This window comes from Haemorhous mexicanus, chromosome 12, assembly GCF_027477595.1.
Source record: "Haemorhous mexicanus isolate bHaeMex1 chromosome 12, bHaeMex1.pri, whole genome shotgun sequence".
Taxonomy (NCBI): Eukaryota; Metazoa; Chordata; class Aves; order Passeriformes; family Fringillidae; genus Haemorhous; species Haemorhous mexicanus.
The window spans coordinates 20,454,258-20,469,335 of record NC_082352.1 but is presented as its reverse complement, the minus strand read 5'-3'; the positions used below and the strand labels follow the sequence as shown (position 1 = coordinate 20,469,335).

The 15,078-nt window shown below is 60.3% G+C and overlaps 1 protein-coding gene across 5 annotated transcripts in view; it reads left to right on the top strand.

Annotated features, from left to right (window-relative positions):
* GSE1 (Gse1 coiled-coil protein) overlaps positions 1-15,078 on the top strand; it is a 99,243-nt gene that overhangs the window by 74,405 nt on the left and 9,760 nt on the right. For 3 of the 5 annotated variants that reach the window (XM_059857474.1, XM_059857476.1, XM_059857478.1), the window contains 5 exons: positions 8,913-9,131; positions 12,387-12,586; positions 13,912-14,093; positions 14,226-14,423; positions 14,618-14,809. In XM_059857474.1, coding sequence (XP_059713457.1) covers positions 8,913-9,131; positions 12,387-12,586; positions 13,912-14,093; positions 14,226-14,423; positions 14,618-14,809 — 991 coding nt within the window. The remainder of the gene's footprint in view (positions 1-8,912; positions 9,132-12,386; positions 12,587-13,911; positions 14,094-14,225; positions 14,424-14,617; positions 14,810-15,078) is intronic. The other 2 variants (XM_059857477.1, XM_059857475.1) reach the window with 1 other exon arrangement.

Below are 15,078 nucleotides of genomic sequence, written 5' to 3'. Positions count from 1 at the left end.
GGGGATTTATGACTCCAAACATCGACCCCCGCCGAAAAAACCCCTCTGACAGATTCTTCTCCCGGATTCAAAGTGGGGGTGACACTCCAAACCACCACCCCCTCATCCCTTGCAAGATGCTCTGAGGGGGAAAAGACGGCTGTGCTTCAGCATCCCCAAGCTTCCTCCTTCCCCCCTTCTTTTAATAATAATGCTTTAAAGATGTTTGACATCTGTAACAAACAGCTGGCATCCTGTTATGGAAGAATGTCCTTTTATTTCCGAGCAGGTTGAACTGTCATTAATAGTATAATTAGGTGATTATCGGCGTACAGCAGAAAACTGCTTAATTGCACAGCCAGCTTTCCGAGGATCCCAGCTCCTTTATTGCTGGATTTGTTTTAGCCGCCTGAATATTTTCTCACTGTTTTGTTGGGTTCGGTTGTTGGTTGGTTTTGTTGGTTTTTTGGGGGTTTTTTGGTTGGTTTTTTTTTTTTTTTTTGCCACGTTGATGATTATTATTTTTTAATGCGTGTGACAGCTGAGGGAATGTGGCAGTGCTGGGGGGGGGGCACACGCCAGCTCTGGCACTGGTCCCCATGTGTGTCCCCTCCCTCCAGGTCCCCAGGGGGTTTAGTTTTAACCCCGTGTGTGCTGGAGTTGGGCAAAAGGGGTTAGAGGTGGTGTTTTGCTGGGGGCAGCACCCATGGCTGGGAGCTGAGAGTTATTTGGGGCTATAAAGGAGATGTCTTTGTTGGGCACCAGAGCCGTGGCACCTGCTTGGAGGGCACCCATCACCCTGGGCATCCTTCGCCCACCCTCCCCGAGCCCTCCCTGCTGGGACCCTCCTTTTGGAGCTCCGTGTCACACAGACGTGGTTCCCTGTGCTGCCGCCGTGGTGTGGCTCCGTGGCCATCCCCACCCTCATCCCTGTGCCCGGGATGTGTGGGTTTGGGGGCACAGCAGCTTTTTTGGCGCCTGCCAGACAATAGCGCTTTGTATCTCCCCCCGGTGCCGCCAAACACACTTGTTAGCGCCGCAGCTTTGTGCTGTAAATTTCCATGGAGTAATTACGTCTTAATTTATGATAATCCCGGGCGGGCGGTGGAGGGGGGCAAGCGCCAGTCAAGTTTGGAAGTTGCCCGCCGGGGCCCGGGGTCCCCCGTAGCTCTTGCATCCCGTGAACTTCTCCATCCCGGTGGGTGGGGAGAGGAGCATCCCCGAGCAGGGGCCGGGGCTGTTCCCGGGGCCAGCAGCGAGCGAGGCCACCTGGATTTGGGATTTGGTGTCAGTTTGTCGGGCCGGAGTGTCCCCAGCGCTGTGTGTCCCATCCCAGCGGCCATCCAGGAGCTCGGCATCATCCCGGGGTCAACCCGGGGTGAGTGTCGCGTCCTGTGTGTGTGTCCCCAGTGCTGGCTCCCCCGACACAGAGGGAATCTGGCTCCCCCAAGCCCCTGGCACCGCTCCGGCGTGGGGCCGGACCCTTCCCCCTTCCCGGCGCTGAATGGCTCATCCCGCCTTTGTCTGGAGGGCTTATTACCGGCAAAATAGAGGCTCTTTTCCCTCGGCCTTCCCAGCGGGCAAATTAGATGCTTTGGCAATTTGCGAGGAGGAGGATGGGGAGGGGAGAAAGGCTCTCATCACCCGGAGGGCGACCACAGTGCCAGGCAGGGCGCCGGCATCTCCGGCACTGGTGTGGGAAAGGGAGAGGGGGGCTCCCCGTGTCCCCTGCAAAGCCACCATGGTGGGAATCCCGTGGGATTTGGGGAGCTTCCCTCCACAGGGAGGTTTGGGGGATGCATGCCTGGTGTCACTGAGCATTCCTGCAGAGCTGGGAGGCTGCTGGCATCCTGGCATTCCACTACCCTGGCCAGTGGGGCCTGTGGGCACCCTGTGCCCTGCTCCAGGGTGGGATTTATCCCTGGAGAGTGCTGAGAGCCGCGGGCTGTGCCCGCTGCACCTGCAGCTGGGTCCCCGTTGGGAGGCAGCGTGCACCCACTGACATTTGCCAAGCGTAAAAATTCAATTAATTCCAGCAGGCAGATTAAATATAAGTGAATTTTAATAATTTGCTCGAAAGGCTGAGGATTACTGCGGGCGAAAAGGAAAGATGCTGCTCATGGGGGCACGGGCCGGCCTTCCCAGCACCAGCACATGGGATCACTGGTATTAATCACCCTAAATCCCGGCGTGGGAAGAGAAGAGGGGTCTGCTCCCTTTGCTGGGCTTTTGGTTGATTTTCCTTGCAATGAGGAACGTGCTGGATCTGTCCCACCAGTGCTGGCAGCGTGTCCCCATCCCTGGCAGATTCTGGCTCCAGGGACATCTCTGCTCCTTCAAACCTTCCTCCTTTTTTATGGGGCTCCACAAAAAGGGAAACACCCATCAAGGCAACCCTGGTGACACTGCAGGTGCTCCCAGGCTTGGAGAAACCCAGGGTCTTCCCAAGACCTCCACAACATCTCATAGCTCAGACATGGGGCACTGATCAGGAGCAGATGGTGCTGGTATTGGGAAAATGAGAATCCACACAGCAAATTCTCTATTTGCCAGGGATAATTTCTTATCCCAAGGTAAAACCTTTCACTCTGGCCCGTGCTGGGCCACCTGCACCACCAGAAACTGCTGGGGGATCCCGGGGGTGAAGGGGGGACCCCCATGCTGCCTGGACCCCCCCATGCTGCCCGGACCCCCTGCTCTGCAGCGGGATTGATGGAGATTGCCTGTGACCTTTGCTAGGACACGAGGAATTACCATTAATACTCCTGTATTTCCGGCCTTTGCTCCATCCATAAATCTCATATCAAGCCGGGCGGGCGGCGTAATCTGCCAGGCGGCGTTATTAATGCTCCTTATTAATGCTGGTTATTAATGCCCGTTATTAGTACTCGTTATTAATACCTGTTATTAGTACCTGTTATTAATTGCCCCTCATGCCTGGCATGAGCTGCCCGTGGGTGGGGTAAAGGATGGGGGCTGCACTGTGGAACCCCTCTCTGCTTTTTGGGGTGCAGCTGGGGTGGATGCTGGGGAGTGCCTGGTGCCAGCAGAGTCACCCACCAGCAGCAGGGGTTCCCTGTGGGCACCCTCCCCATGATGGGGGCAGGTTTTGGCTGTGCTGCAGGGGGGTAGCACGAGGCATCTGCTCACCTTGTCCTGGCACTTCCCAGCTGTGTCCTGCAGACCCTTCCCTTGGCTGAGTCCCGGCCTCCCACCCTGCCTGCAGCCCCCTGGCCCTGCCTGCAGCCCCCCTGCCCTGCCCCTGCCCCTCCTGGACCTGCCCCATGCAAGATCCAGCCTGCGTGAAACTCTAATCTCCAATTTTATTCGCCCGGCTCCAGCCGATTTGCATAATCCACATAATCACCCTGGTTTTAATTGCCTACAACTCTGCAGAAAGATCATGTGGTTAAGTGGTAAATCATAATTAGATAAATAATTGGCTTGGCCGCAGCAAGCTGCTTTGTTATACCTGCCATCTGCTGGGCAAGGGATCCTGCGCCCAAAACAATGCGCTGCTGCTGCACGCCTGCGCCAGCCTGGGGACCTGGGGACATGGGGCACGGGCATGGGGACATGGGGCACTGGCACGTGGGCACGGGAGGGCAGCCTGGGGGTGCCAGGCATTGCCTGCTCTTGGGCTGTGCCGTGGCTGGTAGCTCTGTGTAAGTTTTGGCAGCGCTGTGTGGTGCCTGGCTCCAACCCAGGTGTTGCCCAACGGCTCTGTGGAATGCCCAGTGCCGCTGTGCAGTGCCCTGTGGCATCTGGGAATGCCCAGTGCCACCTCCAGGGGATGCCCAGCAGCACTGTGGAATGCCCAGTGCTGCTGTGCAGTGCCCTGTGGCATCTGGGAATGCCCAGTGGCACCATTTAGTGTTGCTGTGCTGTGCCTGGCAGCACCAAACAGTGCCTGGCAGGAACATTAGGTGCCCATCAGTGCAGTGCCCAGCTCTCTCTCAGACCTTACCCAGCATCCCAGTCAATTCCCAAATCTCCTCCAGGCGATTCCCAGCATCCCAGTGCAGTGCCCAGTCTCTCCCAGGTGATTTCCAGCATCCCAGTGCAATGCCCAGTCTCTCCCAGGCGATTCCCAGCATCCCAGTGCAATGCCCAGTCTCTCCCAGGCAATGCCTGGCAGCCCCATGGAGTGCCCAGTGCCCCTCAGAGCCACTGAGCCCCAGAAGACACCAGGGTGAAGGGGTGAGGGCTGTACCCCGCTTCCCCAAAGCAGAGGGATCCTCAGCAGACAGCTGGCATTTGGATCTGGGCATCAGGAGCCAAGAGGAGCTGCCAGCCCAACCTTGAAGCTGCACGGGGGAGTTCAGGACCCAGCAGCATCCTTGGGGCAGAGGGGCTTGATTTTCCAAGCTCCCAGCTTCAAAACAGGGCAGAAAGAGGGGAGAAAGTTGCTTTAAAGTAAATCTTTTCCTGGCTCTATCTTCTGAGGGCTGAAAAGGCTCCCAGGGCTGCTTGGCTGGGCACGGGGGGGTTGGGAAGGGAGAGAAAGCACCCGGCATGGCTCCATCCCCAGCGCTGCGCCCTCCAAATGAGCTCTTATTAGTTTGCTTGTTGTCGTTTGCCAGATCAATGGTCCATGGAGGAGTGATCGATGGAGGCCCAGCCTCCAGGATAATAGTGCCGGATGCCAGGCTCCACTGGGAGCCCCAAATCCCACCCAAGGTGCTCCTCACCGCGGGGAACCCATCCAGGCCCCTCCAAGAGGATGGGGGGGTGTTCCCAGGAGGGGCCCTGGGTTCTACCACGAACACCCTAAAATTGGACAGAGGCTGTGCCTGCATCTCTCTGTGCCTGGGGACACTTGGGGACACCAAGCCCGGCCACCTCCCCTCGTTTCAGCTGTGTGCTGGGAAGGGGGGAGGAAGGGCAGGAGCACGGGCTGGGATCGATCAATTAATTAATTAATGGAGCATGCTGGAGGTGCAGCAGCAGAGCTGCTTTAATGAGGGGTGGAAAACGTGCGGCGGCTCGGCAGGGCATCGCCGGGAGAGGAGCTGGTCACCTCTGCCTGTCCCCTGCCTGTCCCCTCTGCCTGAGGGGGTGACAGGGTGTGTGACAGGGCCACGGCAGCACGCGCTGGGCCTGGCCCCCTGCCCTCCATCCTGGGGCTCTGCCCGCTGCGTTCAGGCAGAGGGAAGGGGGGCTGACAATGCGAGGCCATTAGCATTGAAAATCCATGCAGAGCAGCTGTTCCTGCTTGGAGCGTGCAGCTGGATGCGGCTCCGGAGCGGGAGCAGAGGCGCTGGGAGAGGGGGAAAAGACTGAGGGGGGACCTCATCACCCCAAATCCCTCGGGGAACCATCAGCAGTCAGCGTGGTGGAGCCTTCCAGAGGGCTTGGCCAAGTGGGCTCCGTCCCAGCTGCGGTGCTGCGGGGTGGGTGCTGATCCATCCCCGGGGAGGAGGAGGAGGAGGATGCAGGATGCTCGTCTCTCCCCACTCCCTCGGCTTCCCGCCGCACTGGGTTTTTTTCCGCTCCATTTGCCAGGGGCTGGAGCTGCTGCCTGATCGTATTTGGTAATAAATTATTAGTTCCAGCACTTGGGAACCCGGCAGCTCAAAATAGCTGCTGTAAGAGCGGGCGGCTGGTGCAGGTCGAGTTCAATGGCAATCTGCTCCCAAGGGCACTCCACGCTCATTAGAGGCCTTTCAAGGTGCTGGGAAGGGGGCAATCGGGAGCCAAGATGCTGAACCTGCCCACTTCCCGTTTCCCGACAGCCGTACCCCTGCCCAGGGATTTCAGGGTGCTGGGAGCCCGTCCCTGCCCCTCGCTGCCCGCTCCTGCCTGCCCACAGCGGCTGCCAAGGGGTTTTATTTGTCTCCAGCCCCACCAGGCAGCCAGACTGGTTCTGCTCTCGCTGCCGGAGGAGGCTCCCGCTGCCAAAAAACCCGCCAGCATCATCAGGAGCAGATGGAGAGAACATGGCACGCTCCCAGCTCCCGGCTCCCAGCCCTGAGCCGGGGATGCGGGGGCTCGGGGGGGTGGCAGCGCCGCTCCAGGAGTCGGGGCTGGGGGGTCCTGTGCCCTCGGAGATGCCAGCCCCGTGGCGGTGCCGTGTGTGGCGCTGCGGGGAGGGTGAGGGGAGCGTGGCAGTGACCCTGCCATCCCCGCTCCTCCTCCTCCTGTGCCTGCTCCGCGGGCAGGCAGCCAGCGGGCACCGGGAATGCCAGACACTCCCTGTACTGCTGTGCCCGGGCACATGCTGTGGGAGGGACGGGGACAGGGTGACACATCGCCTGCTCCTCAACCTCCCCCTTGTGGCCTCAGCGGGGGACCCAGGTGTCACCACAGCCCCCCTGCCTTGGTGCGTGGGGGGTTTCAGGCATCGCTTTCCCAGGGAGGGGTACATGGGAGTGCCAGCCCTGTACCCACACAGGGCTGGGGACAGTGGAGGGACAGCCTGTCCCGTTTTGGGGTTCCTCTCCCCACCCCGGTGAGGCAACTGCTGCCATGACCCCGGGTTGCTCCAGGCACCAAACTTGACCTGTTTTTCCGCACGGATCTGCCTGCTTAGAGAAGCAGCCGGGGAGGGGCAGAGCTGGGGGGGCCCCACCTCACCGTGGGGCGTCACGGCGTCCCCAGCCACCCGCAGGGGTGAGTGGCACCCACGCCGTGCTGGCAGTGGGATGCCAGAGGAATGGGGGGACGCAGCATGGCAGCCCCACATCCCATCCCCGTGTGGATGCTCCCGCCCAGCCAGCTCCCCGTGCCTCAGTTTCCCCAGCTGGCAGCTGTCCCGCAGAGCAGCCCAGGGACGCCCGGACAGACGGACGCCAGCGCCGGCGGGGCACGGCGGGTGAGCGGCGCTGCTCGGGCCCCAGCCGGGGCGGAGGCGCCGATTTTATCACCGGGAGGGAGCGGCAGAACTGGTTTGGAGCGCGGCTGGGGCAGCGGCTCAGCTCAGCCCGGGGGCAGGAGAGCTCCCCGCACGCTGCCCCGGCCACTCGCCCGCTCCCGGCTGCCCTGAGCTCGCCTGGCAAATCCCACTGGGATCAGGAGTTGGCCGGGAGGCGTTTGGGGATCAGCTGAGCATCACACGGGTGATGCCCTGCCGCCAGCCCTGTGCCCGTGTGCCAGCCTGCTGATCCCTGCTGATGGCTGGAAAAGCGTCTCCAGACCTGGACTGGGGCTGGAAATGGGGGTTATGGTGAGGTTAATCGGTGGGGAGGAACTGGGGGGCACTGGGAAGTGTTTGGGGCTGTGCCTGGAGGCTGTGGGGCAGTGCCGGGGGGTGCAGGATTGTGCCTGGGGATGCAGGATTGTGCCTGGGGGATGCAGGGCTGTGCCAAGGGGATGCCAGGCAGTGTCTGGAGAATGTGGGGCAGTGCCCAGTGGATGTGGGGCAGTGCTCAGGAGGTACATGGGAGTTGCAGGCTGTGCCTGGAGTGCTGTGTCCCCTTTGGATGGTGCGTGGGTGCCTGGTGCTGCAGGCAGATCCCGGTGCCCCGCTCTCGGGGGGGCACCGAGCCCCCACCCGGGGCTGGAGCAGAGCCCGGGGGTGCCAGTGCAGAGCCCGGGGGTGCCGGGGCCAGGCTGGCGTGGCGGGTTGGCTTCCCAGCTGTTCTGGTAATGAATTTACATGAGCCGAGCGTGTCGACAAGGCGGCAGTCAATGGCTGAGAGCACCGGAGTTAATAAATGCTTGTATAATGAGGGCAGAGGGGAGCGCGCCGCCGCGCCGGCCGCCTCTCCCGGGGCCGGGGGGCAAAGATTAATCAACGCTGAGTGCCCCCCGTGCCCCCCCGGCTCCCGCGGCGCCCCCCGCCCTCCCTGGCCAGCCGCTGCCGCGGGATGCTCCATCCTCCCTCTGCAGTGGATGCTCCAGGTGTTCAATGCCTCGAGCTGCCTCCAGGCTCGCTGGGAGTTGGGGGCTACCCCACGACCCCCCACCCCACCCCGTCCTCCTGCCCACCTGGGACCCGGGCTAATTTTAGGCTGGTGTTAATGAATCTGCTGGGTGAAGTCTATTTTAAGGGCCCTGACATCAGCAGTTGCTGTTTTGGGAGGTGGAGAGCCCTGGAGCAATTGGTGTGACAGCTGGGGGGGCTCGGGGAGGGCTGCAACCTCCTGCTCAGCACCTGAGCCTCACTTTTGGGGTCACTGTGCCCTTTAGGACCTCGGTACTTTGGGGTGCAGTGGGGGGGATTTGGGGCGTGAGGATTTGAAGGGGCAATGTGGGGAGCTGGGGGTGCAGTGCTGGGGATTTAGGGATGCAATATTGGGGTATTGGGGTGTGCAGTGCTGGGGATTTAGGGATGCAATATTGGGGTATTGGGGTGTGCAGTGCTGGGCATTTAGGGATGCAGTATTGGGGTATTGGGGTGTGCAGTGCTGGGCATTTAGGGATGCAATATTGGGGTATTGGGGTGTGCAGTGCTGGGGATTTAAGGGTGCAGTTCTGGGGATCCAGGGATGTGTTATTTGGGGTTTGAGGGTGCAGTGCTGAATACCAAGAGATAAAATATTGTTAATCCAGGGATGCAGCAGTGGGAATTTCGGGGTGCAGTGCTGGGAGTCCAGGGATGCAATATTGGGGATTTAGGGGTGCAGTGATGGGAATTTGAGTGTGCAGTGCCTGGATTTGGGGTACAATAGTGGCAATAAGGGGTGCAGCAGTGGTGCTTTGGGTTTTGGCAGCGCCATGCGAGTCAGGGGACTGCGCCTCTCCCCACCACCTGCATCAGGATGCTGAAGTCCCCGTGTCCCCCAAAACACCCTGCAGAGCTCTGCTGAGCCCTCCTGCTCCATTATCCTGGGGGTTGTGGAATGCTGGGACACACTTCCCCCCATTGCTGAACTCGGGCTGCATTTTGGGGTGGGATGGCGAGCTAGAGGAAAGGAGCTGGTGGTCCCAGCTCCAGGGGGAAACTGAGGATCCCATCTCCACGTGTCTAACCCGCTGTCGCTGGTTCACAGGCATGAGCCATGAGCCGAAGTCGCCGTCCCTAGGAATGCTCTCCACGGCCACCCGCACCACGGCCACCGTGAGCCCCCTGACCCCGTCGCCCCTGAACGGCTCCATCGTCCCCAATGGCAGCCCCGCCGCCAGCAGCACTTTGTCCGTCCAGGCAGCACCTTCCTCCAGCTTCGCCGCCGCTCTCCGCAAGCTCGCCAAGCAGGCCGAGGAGCCCAGAGGTGGGCATGGGGACAGGGGCAGGGACAGGGAGGTGACAAACGCTGGCGCCTCTCCCAGGAGCTGGTGCCATTTCCCCACCAATGCCTTTTGCTGGCGTCGTGTCTCGAGGGGGCAGTTTGGGAATTCAGTTCATCCGGAGTGATGCGAGTGCTGTATCGCTCACTGTGCCCCGGGAGAGCACAGCATGGCAGGGACCAGCCCTGCGCCCTCCCACCACGCTGCTCTTTCCAGAGGTTCCCCAAATTTGCTGCTTCCCCAGCCAAATGTCCCAACTGAACAGCCCCAAGGGGAGCCCAGCCCTTGTCACCCACATCCTCCATCACACCCCTCTCTCTGTTTGCATGTGGGGTGCTGGGTGTGAGCTGCCTCTGGAGCACCCCGAGGTTCCCCCTGCCACAGGGAGCGTGTCCCGTGGGAATTGCCAGGGCCCCCACATCCAGATGGGGAGGCAGCCAGTCCCCAGGCTGGGAAGTGTTTCAGGAGACTGTGGTATCACCAATTTGGGATGAAGTAGTCTTTATCCCTGCTGTTGGCATTGGTGGGTGCTCCCCTTGGATCACTGCCCACTGCCTGGGCACTTTAATCCCTGGAAAAGACACCCAAGATGTTTTTTGCAAAGTCTTTTTGGAAGACCCTATTTAAAAGGCCACTTTGGCACAATCCTTTTTCCCAGGACCCCTTTCCCTTTTGCAGGGCTCTTTTTGGAAAATCCTATTTGGAAGTGCCATCTACAAGACCCTTCTTGCAGCCCAAAAATCTCTGGCACAGCCATGACCTGAAGCATCAGCTGCTCCCAAGGACACAAGTGGGGATACCGGGTCCCTGTAAGTCTGAGGGAACCAGGTCTTGGTGATGCTTCATCCTCACTGGAAGCTCCTGGTTTTCCCCAGCTGCTTCCTCTGGAACCCATCTGCTTCCTTTGGAGCGATTGATTGAGTTTGGGGAATTATTTTGCTTTTTTTCCCCTTCCCACCCCACAGCTTGTGCCCTCCCTGTGCTGCTCAGCCCATCCCAAGGGACATCAGCAGGTTTGGGCATGGATTTTGTGGCACTGGAGAGAAGAAGCCACATTCCCTTTGGATTTCCCCTTAACACCTGCATAGTTTGTTTGCAAAAACCCCTCCCTTGCCCATTTGGGTGCCTCAAGTGGCCCATCCCAGAGGTTTTTGATCCGTGTGGGTTTGGGTGCGTGTTGGGAAGGGGGTTTTTCTCCTTGCTGTGGTTTTTAGCACCAGGAAACTAATTGCTTTTCCCTGAAATCCTCACCCACTTCCCACAACGGGAGATCTCCCTCCACTTCCCTTCCCAGCTCGGGAGATGCTCTGCTGTGGCAGATGCCGGATCCATGCAGGATCACTGGTTTTATTCCAGCTTTATGGGCTCACAGGTGTGCTGGCACATCCCTAGGGATCCCCTGCTGCTCCACAGCATCCCAAACTGTCAAGGCTCATCCTGACCGACCCCTTCCCAGCAGAGCCCCACAAAGCCACCGCCTGCCCGGGGGCTGCTGCCTCTTGTCCTGCCCGGGGCTGTCCTCAGGGTGGGTTTTATTCCACTCCTCCCTCCCTTCCCTTTCCCCAGTTCTCCGTCAGGGTCTCAGCTGTTAATTACATTTGCCTGTCAGCCCGGGCTGCTAATCTGCTATCGCCGAGCGGGAAGCGGGAGGTCAGAAAACAAAGGTGACACCATCACACTGTGCCTCTTGTCATCTCCAATCCAGATTAGTTTCATTGACTAACTCCTGGCTGAATACCACCAGTTAATTATAACGATCACAAACCCTCCCGTTTAAAGCCACACAGCGAGAATTAAGGTTCTGAAGTAAGACTTTAGCTTCATTAATTGCCGGGCTCATTGTGATGGTATTGATTGTTAACGCTATCGCGTGGTGAGTAATGGCTTCCCAGCTCAGAGGGGATTAGGCTGCTAATTGTTGTTGGCCTTGCGCTGACAAGATAGACTTCAGTGGGTGTCAAATCGGCCTCCTTTGTCGGGGACAGCCTTTCTCCTTCCCCCAGCCTCGCTGCTCTCCAAATGAAAGCGACTCGGAGCGACTCGGGAATCATTAATCAGGGAGGGCGGCCGGCCGCGGGATGCTCCTCCTGGCCTCTGCTCTGCTGAGCATCCTTCCCACAGAGCATCCTTCTGGAGCATCCTTCCCACCCTGCAGCCCTCCTGCTGCCTGGGGATGCTCCTGCTTCCCCCAGCATTCCCAACCCCTGGCTCCCTCCTGCTGTTGTGTGGCCTGAGGAGAGGCAAGAGGATGAGGTGGGGTGCGGGGTGAGGAGCTGCTGGCACGCTCCTGCCGTGCCCACAGGACACACTCAGGGGAGTGGCCTTGCACACTGGGAAGGTGAGGGGACACCCTGCACACTCAGGAGACACCCTGCACAGTCAGGAGACACCCTGCACACTCAGGGGACACCCTGCACACTCGGGCCTCTCTCCGTGCCCTGCTCACCGCCTGGGAGCATCGCTGTCACCTCACCCTGTGACCACAGCCCGCTCCTCACTCTCCAACAGCTGATCCCTGCTGGCATGTTGGAATCTCCCTCTGATCCAGACTGTGGGATGGAGGGAGCAGAGTTTGGGGGTTCAGAGCCCCCCAGGCTGCCCAGATGGGTTTGAGGAATGGGAAGTGTTCCGTGGAGCAGACACCAGGCTCCCTGTGCCACGGTTAATGTGGAATTTGTACTTCTCTGCTTTTCCTGTTCTCCACTTTCACTCCATTTCTGTTTTCCCTTTGGAAATATGGCCAGCATCCCTGGGGTGGGGATAACTTAAAGTACAGATGTATTATGCAAATGGAACCAAAGCCTTGCCCAAGGGTTTCAGAGAGTGTCTCCAGAGGCCCTGGCCTGTCCCTGACAGCTTCTGCAGCTGGATTAAGGAGCCCCTGGGTCTGCCTTGGGAAGATGTGGCTGCCTGGGGCCAGCATCACATTGGTGTCACTTGTGCCAGGGGCTCTGTGGGACTGGGGCTTTGCCAGTCCCTGTTAGGGGGGAGCAAGAGGCTGCCCCATCCCACCATGCTGGGTGGAACCTTGAGTGCTACTGGGAACTTCTGGGATGGGAAGATGGGAGACCTCCTCCAGTTTGGGAGTCTGGCAGGACGCTGATCACCCTGAGTGCATCCCAGCCCTGCTCCCTGCAGTGATGCATCCTGTCAGGAGCAGCTCCAGCTCCTTCAGAGGATGGCTCCATCCAGTTAACTCCCTTTCTCCTAACTTACTTCAATCTCTGGTTTAATTCCAGGGTCCTCACTGAGCAGCGAGTCGTCCCCAGTGTCCTCACCAGCCACCAACCACAGCTCCCCTGCCAGCACGCCCAAGCGTGGCCCCATGGGCCCCATCATCGTGCCCCCGGGGGGGCACAGCGTGCCCAGCACGCCGCCCGTCGTCACCATCGCCCCCACCAAGACGGTCAACGGCGTCTGGAGGAGCGAGGGCAGACAGGTATGGCTGTGGCTCCAGCCCCCCTGAAGGATGGAGGCTATGGGATACCATGCGTGGCTCCCAAGGGACCACTGGGCTGACCACATTTGGTCCCTTCCCCTCCCTGCTGTGTCCCCGAGCTGGCACCGTGCTGACAATGTGTCCCCCGTTGTTGTCACCAGGGCTGCCATCCGGAGGGGAGGGCAAGGAGGGAGGAGGAGGAGGAGGAGGGGGGGGGGGAGAGCAGCTAATTAAGAAGCATCGTTAGTGGTTCTCCTCTCCTCTGCATGCTACAAGCAGATTCCCGGGGGGATTATGCCACTTGGAAAGACTAATTAAACCACAAAGAGAGGCGAGGGTAGGGGATGAGAAACGCCGAGGGCGAGAGGGGGGGAAATAAATGGAACCGGTATCCCCGGCAGCTCAGAGGGGTGTGTGGGGTGTCAGGGTGCTCCCCAGCCCTGTGTCCCCCCCGTGTCCCCCCCAGTGTGGGGGCTAACCCTGCGTGGGGATGTCTGGCAGAGCCACGCTCACAGCGTGGTGCCCCAGCCAGGAGGGAATTAGAGCAGAGCCTGGCACGCAGCACACTGGGGGACACCGCACCCTTTGTGGTGACCTTGGGGCTGGCCCTGCCCTGGAGGGATGGGATGGCGTGGGGAGGGATGCAGGGAGGGATGCACGGAGTGGGGCATGCTGTGGGTGCCACCATCCTCCTCCTCCTGAGCTGCTGAATGGAGACGGTACGATGAAAAATCATAATTTTTAAACCAAAACTTGTCATGCTGGTGGGGTTGCCCCACTAATTGTCAGATCCTGTAGGGTCTCTTGTCACCCCAAGTGGCTTCCCCTTGCTAGGGGTCCCTCCCCAGCTGGAGGGAGTGACCTTCATGCTGACACCAGGGGTGGAAGCTGATGGAAAGCAGCCGAGGCCCCGTGGGAGGGTGCTGATGCCGGGGGGACTGTGGGCTGACCCCTGGGTTATGGCCCTTATCAAAGGCCGGCTGGATTTCCCCCGGCCGTGTCACTCCTCCCCGCATGATTAATAGCTCAGGAGAACAAAGCAGCCATAAATCTCCAGGCAGGTAATGGGTGTCTTGCCCTCAGCTCTGCCCCGGCTGTAGCACCTCCTTTCCCAGTGGGGCCCCCTGGTGCAGCCTCCCAGACCCTCCCATCCCTCCAGCTGCCCTTCCAAAGCCTGGATGCAGGAGATGCCCTGGTGGATGAATTCTTCCCTGGGTACTGGTGCCAGCCAGGGCACGCTGGGGACATACTGAGGGTCTTGGGGTGGGGACACAGCAGGGATTCCCCATCTCCTGCTGTCCCCTGATGCCCATCTTGCCTTGCAGCAGGAAGCAGGGTCACGAGGCAGCAGCAGCAGCGCCGGCCGCGAGCGCCTCATCTCGGAGCCCCCCCTGACTCAGGAGAAGGCAGGGGGTCCCACTGTCCCCTCCCACCTCCTGGGGACACCCTACTCCTTCGGGCTGCCCCCCAGCTCCGTGGTCCAGGACTCCCGCTTCCCTCCTCTCAAGTGAGTCTGCTCAGAACGGACGGGAGCGGTTGCAGGGTGAGGGTGTCCCCTGCGAGCTCTGCTCCCACCTGGGGGAGGTGACATCTCCCCGGGGGGACAAGGAGGGATGGTGACCATCTCCTTGCCCCCCAGCCTGCAGCGGCCGGTGCACCACGTGGTGCCTCCCAGCGCAGTGACCGAGGATTACCTGCGGAGCTTCCGTCCCTACCACACGGCCGAGGATCTCCGCATGTCCTCCCTGCCGCCCCTCGGCCTCGACCCCGCCACTGCCGCTGCCTACTACCACCCCAGCTACCTGACACATCACCCCTTCCCTCATCCTGCCTTCAGGTGGGCACCTCCGAGCCTTGGGATTCCTGGGAGATACCTCTGGATGAGCTGAGCTTTGGGGTATTGGGAGGTGGGAGCACTGAGGGCATTTTGGGGCTCTCCATCCCTTTCTTGCAGTAGGAGGCAGCCCCCATCTGGCTCCTGGGAGGGGAACTGGGGGGTTCTGTGCCAACTGAGCATCCCTGTCTCCCCAGGATGGATGAGTCGTACTGCCTGTCGGCACTGAGGTCCCCCTTCTACCCGCTGCCAGCGCCGGGCTCGCTGCCCCCCCTGCACCCCTCGGCCATGCACCTGCACCTCTCGGGGGTCCGGTACCCCCCCGAGCTCTCCCACTCCTCCCTCTCCGCCCTGCAGTCCGAGCGCATCTCCAGCCTCGCCGCCGAGAGGTACGGGATGCTGGGGGGATGGACGGGGAGCTCCAAAGGATGCTGATGGTGGGGGATGGATGGGGAGCTCCAAAGGATGATGATGGTGGGTGATGGATGGGGAGCTCCAAAGGATGATGATGGTGGGGGATGGATGGGGAGCTCCAAAGGATGCTGATGGTGGGGGATGGATGGGGAGCTCCAAAGGATGATGATGGTGGGGGATGGATGGGGAGCTCCAAAGGATGCTGATGGTGGGGGATGGATGGGGAGCTCCAAAGGATGCTGAC